This window comes from Anguilla rostrata, chromosome 16, assembly GCF_018555375.3.
Source record: "Anguilla rostrata isolate EN2019 chromosome 16, ASM1855537v3, whole genome shotgun sequence".
NCBI lineage: Eukaryota > Metazoa > Chordata > Actinopteri > Anguilliformes > Anguillidae > Anguilla > Anguilla rostrata.
This window is the reverse complement of record NC_057948.1, coordinates 6,980,053-6,992,100: the sequence shown is the minus strand read 5'-3', so window position 1 is coordinate 6,992,100 and position 12,048 is coordinate 6,980,053. Positions and strand designations below refer to the sequence as shown.

Here is a 12,048-nt window from a genome sequence, read left to right as displayed (position 1 = left end):
CAGGGCTGACCCCAAGGCCGATAACACCGTGACAGCGTTCCTGAAACGTTGCGAGAAGGTTGTGTGTTACAAGGGCAGGTTTTGTGCCGTCGTTGTCAGGCCATTGCATCCAACGATCCATGCTTACCAAACAGTGAAACGTACTTATAGGCCAGTAGACCTGCCAGAACTTGCCTGTCTGGGCACTAGAAAATTAGTCTGCATTACAGCTGGGATAAAGGGGCTTAATACAGCTTATTTGACTATGAGGGCAGAGGGAGACTGTAGCCTAGGAGACTGTCAGTTATTTAGAATGTTTTTTTTTTTCTTCAAAATTCCAAGTCAGTGTTCTAGAACTCCATTGCTTTCGATTACCGGTAGTGATTGTGACATCAGCATGAGAGTGTTTGGTAAAGAAAATTCTCATCACATATTTGTGATATTAAAGGGTTTAATGAATGAACAAGAATAAACAAGCCTTCAACTTATTGACGTGTCTGGATATCAGCGACTGACAGCTCACTGTCAAATTATGTCAAATGAATAATACAGCGGGATTATGAAGGCACGTTGCATAATTCTACAGTACATGCAGTCGGTAACAGCTGGCTGTGTTTTAAAATTCATACTCAGCGGGGAGAAGTTTTTCAAGGAGTTGAGAACTGCTGTAAACAGTAGTATTTGAGCGTGGATAATGTTGGGGTTTCTCGTGTGTTTACCCTGCACTCAGCAGTGATGGAGGGGTCGCTAGGACAAGCCTGATTACACGCTACAGAGGAGCGTTCTTACCCCCCCTGCATCACCTCTCCTGCGTGATCTCATTCCTGCATACGTGTTGACTTAGCCTAACGTTAGCCTAGCGTTAGCCTAACCTTAGCCTAAAGTTGGCCTAGTGTTAGCCTAGCATTCGTAGCTGTTGCTTTGTAGCACAAAACTGGAGCACTTTGTTTCAGTTGGTGAGGGATAGGTGGAATGACTGCGTGCTTTTTTACACAAAGTTAGAGATCGAACCCACAGCACACAGTATGTATTTATTTAACCTGCAATGGTGTTACAGCAATGCGGTATGTGTTATCTGTAAGGAACTAGATGGAAATATTATTGTAATATTAGTATTATTTTCTATATATTTTTAATTTACTCTGGTAGCCCTCACTGCTGATAACATTAATATTACTCCGTCTTCAGTAATTCATACTCATGTACTGAATATCCAAGTACACGGGAAATACATTTTCACACAGTAATTAAATCTTTTTAATAAGATTTGGCGTGACTGTACACTGAGTCAAAATAAAAATGTCAGTCAAAATAAAACAGGTTATGGGTTGTGCAATCGTAGTCTTTCACAACTTGAGCGAAGTTCCGATTAAACGCGTTTGCGTCACAGTCCCGAAAGGACGGTGTGATGCAGGGGGCGGAGTTTCCTGTCTGTGCCCATTGGCTGTTGGTGGAACGGAAGGGTGAGTCAGACGGGTGGGCGCGCGTCTGTCACCGCGGCCCGCCGTCCTTACACGTCTGCAGGGGGCGCCCGTCCCGCCGACCACCCCTTCCCTGATGTTCCGGATCTTTCCCCAGAAGCCACACTTCCCCAGTGTTGCACAACACTGCTTTTTCGTTACAGCTCAGAGAAACGATAATAATAGTTAGCAACGATATTATTACGATAATAAATAATAAACCTGAACAGAAATGGTCAGGGAGCTCCTGTACGCGCTTGGAACGGAGAACAGTTTGTGGCGAGATGGTTAGAACCCTCGACACTCACACCGGTGTTTGTTTTTTGTTTTTTTTGACCACCCTTTACCACGAGGCAACTTGAGAATGGAGGGGTTTTAAATCCCCGTCGAGGGGGGATTTTTCGCGGGTTGCTTCGAGAGTACTCCGATGAAGGAGCAATGAGGGTCAGTGAGGTCGGCCTTTCTTTTGATCTGCACGCTGGTAGAAGTGCCCTCTGCTGTTACTCAGGCAAGCTGGTTCTCTGGAATAACTGAGGTCAGGGATGCATAAACAGGCTGGTCCTGACCAGACCCAACTGGGGGGAGTCTTTGCGAAAAGGGTTGCCAGATTGGGGGGAACTTCCCCTTGGTATAGAGGTTTACTCCAGGTAATTTTTCTGACAATCCCCTACATTTTAGGCGTATTTATTTTTCACTGGAGGACGTTTGCGGTACACCGGCGGATTCTGAGGGAAACTTTAAAGGAAAAACGTGTTGGAAATGAGAAAGCATCTATATTTAGAGAAATGAGGGATATTTAGGGGGGGAACACAGCAGCACTGGCAACGCCGGTGCCTGAAATGGCAGAGTTCCAGGCCTCTGTTTTGTCTGCGCTGAGCTATCAGCTCGCGTTTCACAGAGCCCTTGATAGCTGATAGCCTCAGAACCTGCGTGCACTCGCTCCCCTGCTCCCCTGCTCCAGACAGGGAGGGGATCGCAGTTAGGAACCTCTCGCGCTGGGACCCCCTGTCTGGATCCGCCCGCCAGGCCTCGGAACAGGACCGCACTCTCCCGCCAATGTCGTCCGCGACTCCCCGCCCCGGCGGGGATCTCGCCGTGACCTGGCGCCCCCTGAACCGCTACCCCTCGCCGAAGCGGGGTTGGGGGCGCGCGCGGAGCGGGTGGCGGCCCCCGGGGAGGACCGGGAGCCGCTCCGCGGGGGGGGCGGACAGGAGTGTGGGCCCCCGGACCGCCGGGGAGGTGGGCAGGGTTTGGGGGGGGGGATGCTTCGCCAGGTTGTTTGCTCTGAGCTCCGGTTCGTATGAGAGTTTTAGCTGTTCTTCACACTAATGATTTAAATAGCGCTGCACCTCTATGGGAGAGGTCCTGAGCCTGTTTCGTGCTTTCTGGTCATAGTGTGAATAACAACGGGTGTATCGACTGACTTGGTGAAAGATTTAATATCTGGCTGTTTATCTGGTGTGTACATGCATTGTATGTATGTTTTTTTTTTTTTTACTTCCTGTGCTTGTTATTTGGGGGTTCAGGCCTGGTTTTTGCTTTTTTTTGCTGCTCAGTAAACTGTCTTTGTGTGAAAAGCGTTCAAATGAATTGATTTGATTTTGATTTGTTTTTCAGCAAAGCTTTTGAAACTTTTCAATCTTTTCAGTTGTATTCTGTAAGAAACGATTTACTTCAGAACAATTACTACTGCTGTTTTATTTGCCCGGTTCGCAGTTAAACTGTTTATTTTGGTTACCGCGGTGATTCTGAGCCCTCTTGTTTGGGTTTTATCGCCGCGTCTGTCCGGAATTATCAGCAAGTAATGACTCAGCAAGCCGTGGGGTTTATCCTCAGCTCAGAACTGTTTTGAAAATAAAGACCGTGTGTGGAATCGTCGTGGCGTGCCCGGTCGAAAGCAGTTCAGTCTTAAGCGAGCCTGTTGCGCACGCGTTCGGGCGTGTATGTGTTCGCGCGTGCGTGTACGTGTTCGCGTGCTTTCCCCACGTGCCGTTTCTGTTTTGAGCCCTGTGATATCGGATCGAATTTGCGTGAATTGTAAACAACACTCAAACCGCTCCCCAGGCACCTGGCGCGTGGTCACACAGCCAGGGTGTGACATCACAAATAATGTGATTAGAATGTTCTCGACTGAACGTTCTAATGCTGATGTCACAATCGCTACTGGTAATTGAAAGCTGTGGAGTTCTAGAACACTGGCTTAGAATTCTGAGGGTGAAAAAAACATTCCAGTCAGGGTACCTATAATGGCGATTAATGATGTCACGCTCTCTGACTGTATGTGGTTTTCCATGTGCAGGCTCACCTGGTTGCCGCCTTCGAGCAGAGTCTGGGAAACATGACCATCCGGCTCCAGAGCCTCACCATGACGGCGGAACAGAAGGTGAGGAGAGAGAGAGACACGACGCCAACAGAACAGCCCCTATAGCTCACGCTAGTGACCATTTTACTGCTGTTACTCCAATACACTCTATGCCCGTAGGGTACACCATATAACAGTACCAGCTTACACACTATAGCGACCTGTTTACTACAGTTACTCCAATGCACTCTATGCCCATAGAGTACACCATATAACAGCACCAGCTTACACACTATAGGGACCCGTTTACTACAGTTACTCCGATGCACTCTGTGCCCATAGGGTACACCATGTAACAGTACCAGCTTACACACTATAGGGATCTGTTTACTACAGTTACTCCGATGCACTCTATGCCCATAGGGTACACCATGTAACAGCACCAACTTACACACTATAGGGACCTGTTTACTACAGTTACTCCAATGCACTCTATGCCCATAGGGTACACCATGTAACAGTACCAGGTAACACACTATAGGGATCTGTTTACTACAGTTACTCCAATGCATTCTATGCCCATAGAGTACACCATATAACAGTACCAGCTTACACACTATAGGGACCTGTTTACTAACATACACTCTTATGTACATGGAGTACACCATATAACACCAGGTTGTGCACTGTAGGGGCCTGTTGACTAAAACACACATTTTCGTACCAACAACAGGAGGATCTAAATGAGCAGAAACTAGAAACAGTCGACTACTCAGCACCCCTTCAGAATTTCTTCAGCATTCCAGTCAGGGCCTTTCCGTCTCTGAAGCCAGTAGCCAGTTTAGCTGCTTCTAGACCCACCGCGATGCGGGTTCTGTTCTTGGTTTCCACATTGCCAGGAGAAGCTGTGAGACACCATCATCATATTGACCTTGTTTGTGACTGGAGCCTTGCTCCACAGTAACACCGAATGTGCTGTGGCTACAGTGTTCAGTGAACATGCTAATCTGCGCATGCCCTATCAGGACTCTGAGCTGAACGAGCTGAGGAAGACCATCGAGTTCCTGAAGAAGCAGAACGTGGCAGCGCAGGCGGCCATCAACGGTGTGATCAACACCCCGGAGCTGACCTGTAAAGGTGAGGGGGTAGCGAGTGGCACAGAGCTGCTAACTAATACTTATCAAACACTTCACACTGCTGACACTTGTTTCTGTTAACAAATACCACCTCTAACAGTTAGCCTCCACTAATACATAGCAACCCTAATATTTCCTAGCACTGACCGTGGCTAACACTTCCTGGTGCTAACAGTTACTGTAGCTAATACTTTCTAGTGCTAACAGTTACTGTGGCTAACACTTCCTGGTGCTAACAGTTACTTTGGCTAACACTTCCTGGTGTTAATAGTTACTGTGGCTAACACTTCCTGGTGTTAATAGTTACTGTGGCTAACACTTCCTGGTGCTAACACCTAGCCACCATTAGCCCTTCTTACTGGTGAAATCGCTCTGGTTATACAGTGCAGGGAAGTTAGCAGGAGGCTGCTGTGCTAATAGGCTTCATATGCATTACATTACATTAGAGGCATTTAGCAGACGCCTATCCAGGCATTACACAACTTTACATAGCATTTGACATGTATCATTTATTCAGCTGGATATATACTGAAGCAATGCAGGTAAGTATCTTGTCAAGGGAAACGGCAGTGTCCTTACGAATCGAACCTACCTTCGTTACAGCCCAGTTCTTACCACTGCTACACTCCGCATGCAGATTGATGTTAGGCCACAGCAGCTCAATTCACCAAAGATGTGAGTCTCTTTAAGCATACTTTTGTTCCTTTTTGGATTTTTAACATGAATACAGAGGTCTGGTCCATCACTGTGTTTGATTCATAGAGTTAAGCTCCACAGCTGATGAACTTGCTTCGTTATAAGGTAGCGTTGTAGTAGTTGTTCCCAATTTAATCTTAGCACAGCGAGATGAAGTTGTTATGTAGACAAAGGAAATGACATCATATTTTCTCATTTATTTATGTTCCAATTAATTTAGCCAGTAGGTTACCTGAAAACTCGATTCTTATTTGCAGTGACAACTGGGGGTGTAATGAGTGTTGGAGTCTGAGACTCAAGCATTCGTTTCTCTGATTGATCTCTCTCTTTGTCTCTCTCTCTCTCTCTCTCTCTCCCTCTCTCTCTCTCACTCTCTCTCTCTCTCACTCTTTGCCTGTCTGCGCAGCCTCGGGCACGGGCCCGCAGCCGCAGCCGGACCTGCGCATACGCAGGCAGCACTCCTCGGACAGCGTGTCCAGCATCGCCAGCGCCACCAGCCACTCCAGCGTGGGCAGCAGCCTGGACCAGGACGCCAAGAACAAGAAGAGGAGGAAGAACTGGGTCAGTCCACTCTTCCCCCCCCCCCCTCCATTACCACCACCCCTCTGAATTCCCAGCACATGGTCTGACCCAAACCGGAACACAGCACGTTGCCCAATCAGAGTGTCTTCAGTGTCTGCAGTTGACTACTTAAATGTCCACTCAGGGCTCTACAGTGCTCCCATTTTAGGGGCATGTGCTCCTGATAACTGATGTGTGCTAACTGGAAATATAATTTAGGGACACATCTACTGTTGGTAGTAGATATGCTCCTAAATTTTTCAACTTAGGATACTGGAAATAGCCAAATTTCATGGCAATTGCTCCTTGGAAAAATTCTTAGCGTCCTAAATTTGTCAACTTAGGAGCACACATGCTCCTTGGAAAAATTCTTAGCGTCCTAAATTTGTCAACTTAGGAGCACAGGAAAAAATTTCTTAGTACAGAGCCCTGCAACTTTTAAATCTGAGTCGGTTTGTTCTGAACGGGGGGGCTAAATCAGGGGAGCTGTGTTCACGTAGGGGCCCGCGGCGAACAGGCACGCTACGCTAACTGTGCGTCTTGAAGAACGAGTCCTGCCTGCTCTGCCGAACTCTGGCGCGGGTGCGCCTTCTTCGTTCCTCTCTAATTGCTATTTTAGCTTCGGGACACGGCAGCGACCGCAGTGAAATCCCTGAGGGATGTTTTGCCCCGGCGCGCCGCGGTTTGCCGTCGGAAGTCTCTGCGTATCATATCGCGCGCACGTGCGCTCTTCCCCCGCCGCCGTACGCTTGCCTGGTCTGGAGATCCCCTTACTCCTTTTTTTTTTCGCTTGTTGTAATTTTCGGCTCAAATTTGTAATTTTTACCAAAGACAGAAGTGCTGACTGCGAGCATTTTCCTTTTTGTTTCGTTGCCAACGCGTAGCTTTGATCCTGTCCTGTGATTGGAGGTTTAGTTCGGGGCTGTCCAATCCTGGTCCCGGAGGGCCAGTGATTGGTTCTGGTGTTTGTCTCATCCAAGCTTGGTTGCACGGTTTAGTGGGTTATTAGGAGTCAGGATGATGAAATGCCGTTGTTGCCTGGATTTGTTAGGCCTGGTAATTTGTCCAGTCATGTAGTTCAGGGTTCAGATGGTTCAAAAACCAGGAATATCCCTGGCGACCCTGAATCTGGGTCCACCTATCCCCCGCGCTAGCCTACCCGTCGAGTCAAAGTGGGCTGTGAAATAAAGCATTCCTTCAAAGCGTGCGCTAACTTTTCGGTAGCGGTTGCAGGGCTTCTCATTTCAAGTCCTAGTTATCAGAGCTTGAGCACATGTTGTGTGTGATGTCACTCCAGTCATGAATATCGTGTTTCCTGTTTGGGTTTGAGAGTTTTGGTTTTGTTGGAATCCTGTTTTACTCTCCAGTATGGAGTCCCAGTTTTTACTCTCCAGTATGGAGTCCCAGTTTTACTCTCCTGTATGGAGTCCCAGTTTTATTCTCCAGTATGGAGTCCCAGTTTACTCTCCATGTATGGAGTCCAGTTTTACTCTCCAGTTGAGGTCCCAGTTCTACTGTCCTGTATGGAGTCCCAGTTTACTCATCCAGTATGAGAGTTCTCCAGAGTTTATCTCCTGTTGTGATCCTAGTTTTAGCTCTTCCAGGTTATGGAGTCCCAGTTTAACTCTACCAGTATGAGTCCAGAGTTACTACTCCATATTGGATCCCAGTATTAATCTCCAGTCATAATCGGACAGACCCAGTTTTACTCTCCAGTATGGAGTCCCAGATTTACTCTCCAGTATGGAGTCCCAGTTTTACTCTCCAGTATGGAGTCCCAGTTTTACTCTCCAGTATGGAGTCCCAGTTTTACTCTCCAGTATGGAGTCCCAGATTTACTCTCCTGTATGGAGTCCCAGTTTTACTCTCCTGTATGGAGTCCAAGTTTTACTCTCCAGTATGGAGTCCCAGTTTTACTCTCCAGTATGGAGTCCAAGTTTTACTCTCCAGTATGGAGTCCAAGTTTTACTCTCCAGTATGGAGTCCCAGTTTTACTCTCCTGTATGGAGTCCCAGATTTACTCTCCTGTATGGAGTCCAAGTTTTACTCTCCTGTATGGAGTCCCAGTTTTACTCTCCAGTATGGAGCATCAGTGTTTCTGGATCAGTTGAAGGGACCCTGATCCTGATGGACGTAAGGATGTAGCAGACGCCGGTCACGTAACATCCATGAACTGACAGATGGTTCTCATTCGGTCGCATTCTGTTTAGTTCCTCTCTGGTTTTTATGATCAGCTAAAAAGTGTTTTAGCTGTGCTGTGCAGCAGGTTAGCTAGGACTGCATAACCACCCCTCCCCTCCCAATAAAACAGATGAAACTTAAACCAATAAAGCAGAAACAGAATCCCAGCCTCAGCTCACTTCATTTACTCACGTAATTAAATCAGTGACGCACAAGGGGTCATTAATCGCACAGAACCCTTACCGCCGCTGTAAATCCACACCAGCTCGGCCGTTTGCTGTGAGTTGCCACGGTGATTAAGTTTGGCCAGCGGCGCGTGTGTCTCTCCTCTCCTCCCCTCCGCCCTCACACTCACAATCTGTGTCTGTTTTTTGTGTCTTCCCGTTCTCTCTCGTGCCTTCGCCTCATTGGGCAGGTCTGCGAGGTAAGACCCCAGAGCCTTTCCGCAAACCGCTAACCCTGGCTAGCCGCTAACCCGCGCGCTTCAGGCTACTAACCGCCCTTTTCCTTCGATTTTTCCTTCCCTCCTCTCCTTCCCCAAGTGACTCTATCCGTCTCGAAAAGGGAAAAAGCACTGCGGCGCCTGCGTTAGCCGTCAGGGGGAAGGTTTGAGCCCGAGCGAGTGAAATATCTCCTCTCGTTGTTCTTTCCTGCCCAGAATGCACTGTGGTAAAGTTTGGTGGGTAATGTAGAATCAGGGTCAAGTTTGGTCTCTGAAATATTGTTATGCCATTTTAAACATTTACATTTTTAGACAATGCAGTGAGCGTATTAAAAAATGATGGCCTTTTAGGCCCAAACTTGCTTTCAGTCTTCAGTGGAACCGATGGTACCTGTTCGCTTTCCTTAAAATTTAAACGCAGCAGCTAACTGGCTAGCTGCACGTTACTCTTGGAACTTTCATGAAATTGCAACTTCGCCCACAGACCACCAGGGGGGGCTCTTGTGGAATGTTGCTCATGCGCTATAGCTGTAGAGTAGCTGGCTTAGATACCACAGGGTTACGCTCCGACAGGATCGAGTCACTTGTCTTCCGTTGTTCTTTTTCTCCCCTCCTGTCCTCTGCGTTTTCCTTTGAATCCATGCGGTCTGTCTCATGTCCGTGTTCCAGAAGAGTTCATGTCTCTTTCTCTCTCTCTCCGCTCTTTGTCGCAGTTGAGGAGTTCCTTCAAGCAGGCGTTCGGCAAGAAGAAGTCTCCCAAGTCGGCGTCGTCGCACTCGGACATCGAGGAGATGACTGACTCCTCCCTCCCCTCCTCCCCCAGGCTCCCCCACAACGGCTCTACCTCCTCCACGCCCATGCTGAGGAACTCCCAATCCAACTCCCTGTAAGTTCCCAGCTCCTCATCCTCATTGGCTGTGCCTTTTTTTTTTTTTTTTTTTGTTCATCGAAGGGGAGTGTCTTCCATTCACATTCATCCGGTCAGATGAACTCTGAATGGATGAAGCGCCTTCAATCACGTGACCCGCGGGAATGACGTGCCTGTCTCCGGAATATTCCGCGGCTTCCGAACCGTATTGGTTGCCCGTGCCCTGTGGGAGACATTTGAACCAATCAAGTCCATTTTGTCACTTATATTGACAAACAACACCTTTAACATTTTCCTTTGCTCTTGGAGATTGTCTCATCAGTGAGTCCGTGTACACAGTCCCTGTCTAAAGCACTGGCCATCTAAGGATCCTGACCCACCCATTTATCACGGCTGAACCAATGGCCGATGTGTGTTTTCATCGAGCACTGTGTTCAGTTTTGTGGACGCTGACCGTACTGCTGGCTGACGACCCCTGACCCCAGCTCTGTATCAGGGTGTTAACAGAATTTGCCTGTGCGTGTGTGTGTGTGTGTGTGTGTGTGTGTGTGTGGCAGGCTCTCGGAGTGCGCGGACAGCGAGGCGGAGACCGTCATGCAGCTGCGCAGCGAGCTGCGGGAGAAGGAGATGAAGCTGACGGACATCCGGCTGGAGGCCCTGAGCTCCGCCCACCAGCTGGACCAGCTGCGCGAGGCCATGAACCGCATGCAGGTGGGAGCTCCCACAATGCAACGGGCCCAGGTCAAGGGACGTACAACTACAGATACCCTCCTGAGTCCCGGCAATTACTTTTTGTCCCCTGCAGGGGACATGAGTCTCTGGTTTAATCAGAAGAACTGCGTATTTTACCGTGCTGAAACCTACGCTGCAAGGGTAGATAAACAAATAAAATAAATAATAGTCTTGAAAAGATTTTCACTGCAATATGTTTTTGTTACCCAGGACGCTTGTATCAGTTAGAACTTTTTTCTCAGTTCAAGTGAAAGTGTCTACAGTGCACTGCTAACTAAAGGGTGTGTGAGCGATGACTGTTTGGATCGCTCTCAGAGCGATTTTTAGAACATAGCTGCGCCTCTTGAACAAGACTAACCAATCGCTGAGGCGCGTGTGCAGTGATTGACAGCTGTGTTCTATGATTGTGTCTCAGGGGCTGTGTGGGGGAAGCGCTCTGGCTTTGACTGATAGTGTCTGTCTGAGATTGTGTCTCAGGGGCTGTGTGGGGAAGCGCTCTGGCTTTGACTGGTAGTGTCTGTGTGAGATTGTGTCTCAGGGGCTGTGTGGGGAAGCGCTCTGGGTTTGACTGATAATGTCTGTGTGAGATTGTGTCTCGAGCTGTGTGGTGAAGTGCTCTGGCTTTGACTGATAGTGTCTGTGTGAGATTGTGTCTCAGGGGCTGTGTGGTGAAGCGCTCTGGCTTTTGACTGATAGTGTCTGTGTGGGATTGTGCCTAAGCGCTCTGGGTTCGTTTCGTCAGGCTGAGATCGAGAAGCTGAAAGCGGAGAACGACCGCCTGAAGTCTGAGACCCAGGGCAGCCGCAGCAGGCCCCCCTCCCAGGTGTCCCTGTCCCCCTCCCCAAACCCAGGCATCACCCTGTCCCAGCACGGCCTTAACCTGACCGAGTCCACCAGCCTGGGTGAGTGCGTGTGTGTGTGTGTGTGTGTGTGTGTGTGTGTGTGTGCGTGTGTGTGTGTGTGCATGCGTGCGACGTGGTGTGTGTGTGTGTGCGTGCGTGTGACGTGGTGTGTGTGTGTGTGTGCGTGCGTGTGACGTGGTGTGTGTGTGTGTGTGTGTGTGTGTGTGTGATTAACCCTGTGTGTGTCTCTGTCCCACAGATGTGCTGCTGGACAGTAGTGGAGAGGGCACCATACACAAAGACGGCCGGCACGTCAAGATTGTGGTCACCCTGGAGGAGGACCTCAAGCGCAGAGAGGCAAGTTTCACACAGCCACCACTATTACAGCTAAACTCCACACAGCCGCCATTATTACAGCAAAACTCCACACATAGTCACCGTTATTACAGCAGAACTCCACACAGCCGCCATTATTACAGCTAAACTCCACACAGCCACCATTATTACAGCTAAACTCCACACAGCCGTCATTATTACAGCTAAACTCCACACAGCCGCCATTATTACAGCTAAACTCCACACAGCCGTCATTATTACAGCTAAACTCCACACAGCCGTCATTATTACAGCTAAACTCCACACAGCCGTCATTATTACAGCTAAACTCCACACAGCCGTCATTATTACAGCTAAACTCCACACAGCCGTCATTATTACAGCTAAACTCCACACAGCCGTCATTATTACAGCTAAACTCCACACAGCCGTCATTATTACAGCTAAACTCCACACAGCCGCCATTATTACAGCAGAACTCCACACAGACACCATTATTACAGTAGAACTCCA

At 48.5% G+C, this 12,048-nt stretch overlaps 1 protein-coding gene across 1 annotated transcript in view; it reads left to right on the top strand.

The window, feature by feature from the left end:
- The window catches only part of LOC135242613 (neuron navigator 2-like), a 139,392-nt gene that overhangs the window by 113,804 nt on the left and 13,540 nt on the right, over window positions 1–12,048 (top strand). Inside the window, exons 23-29 of the mRNA XM_064313763.1 lie at window positions 3,739–3,822; window positions 4,767–4,878; window positions 5,980–6,134; window positions 9,471–9,643; window positions 10,183–10,336; window positions 11,100–11,259; window positions 11,459–11,556. Of these exons, the coding sequence (XP_064169833.1) occupies window positions 3,739–3,822; window positions 4,767–4,878; window positions 5,980–6,134; window positions 9,471–9,643; window positions 10,183–10,336; window positions 11,100–11,259; window positions 11,459–11,556 (936 nt within the window). The remainder of the gene's footprint in view (window positions 1–3,738; window positions 3,823–4,766; window positions 4,879–5,979; window positions 6,135–9,470; window positions 9,644–10,182; window positions 10,337–11,099; window positions 11,260–11,458; window positions 11,557–12,048) is intronic.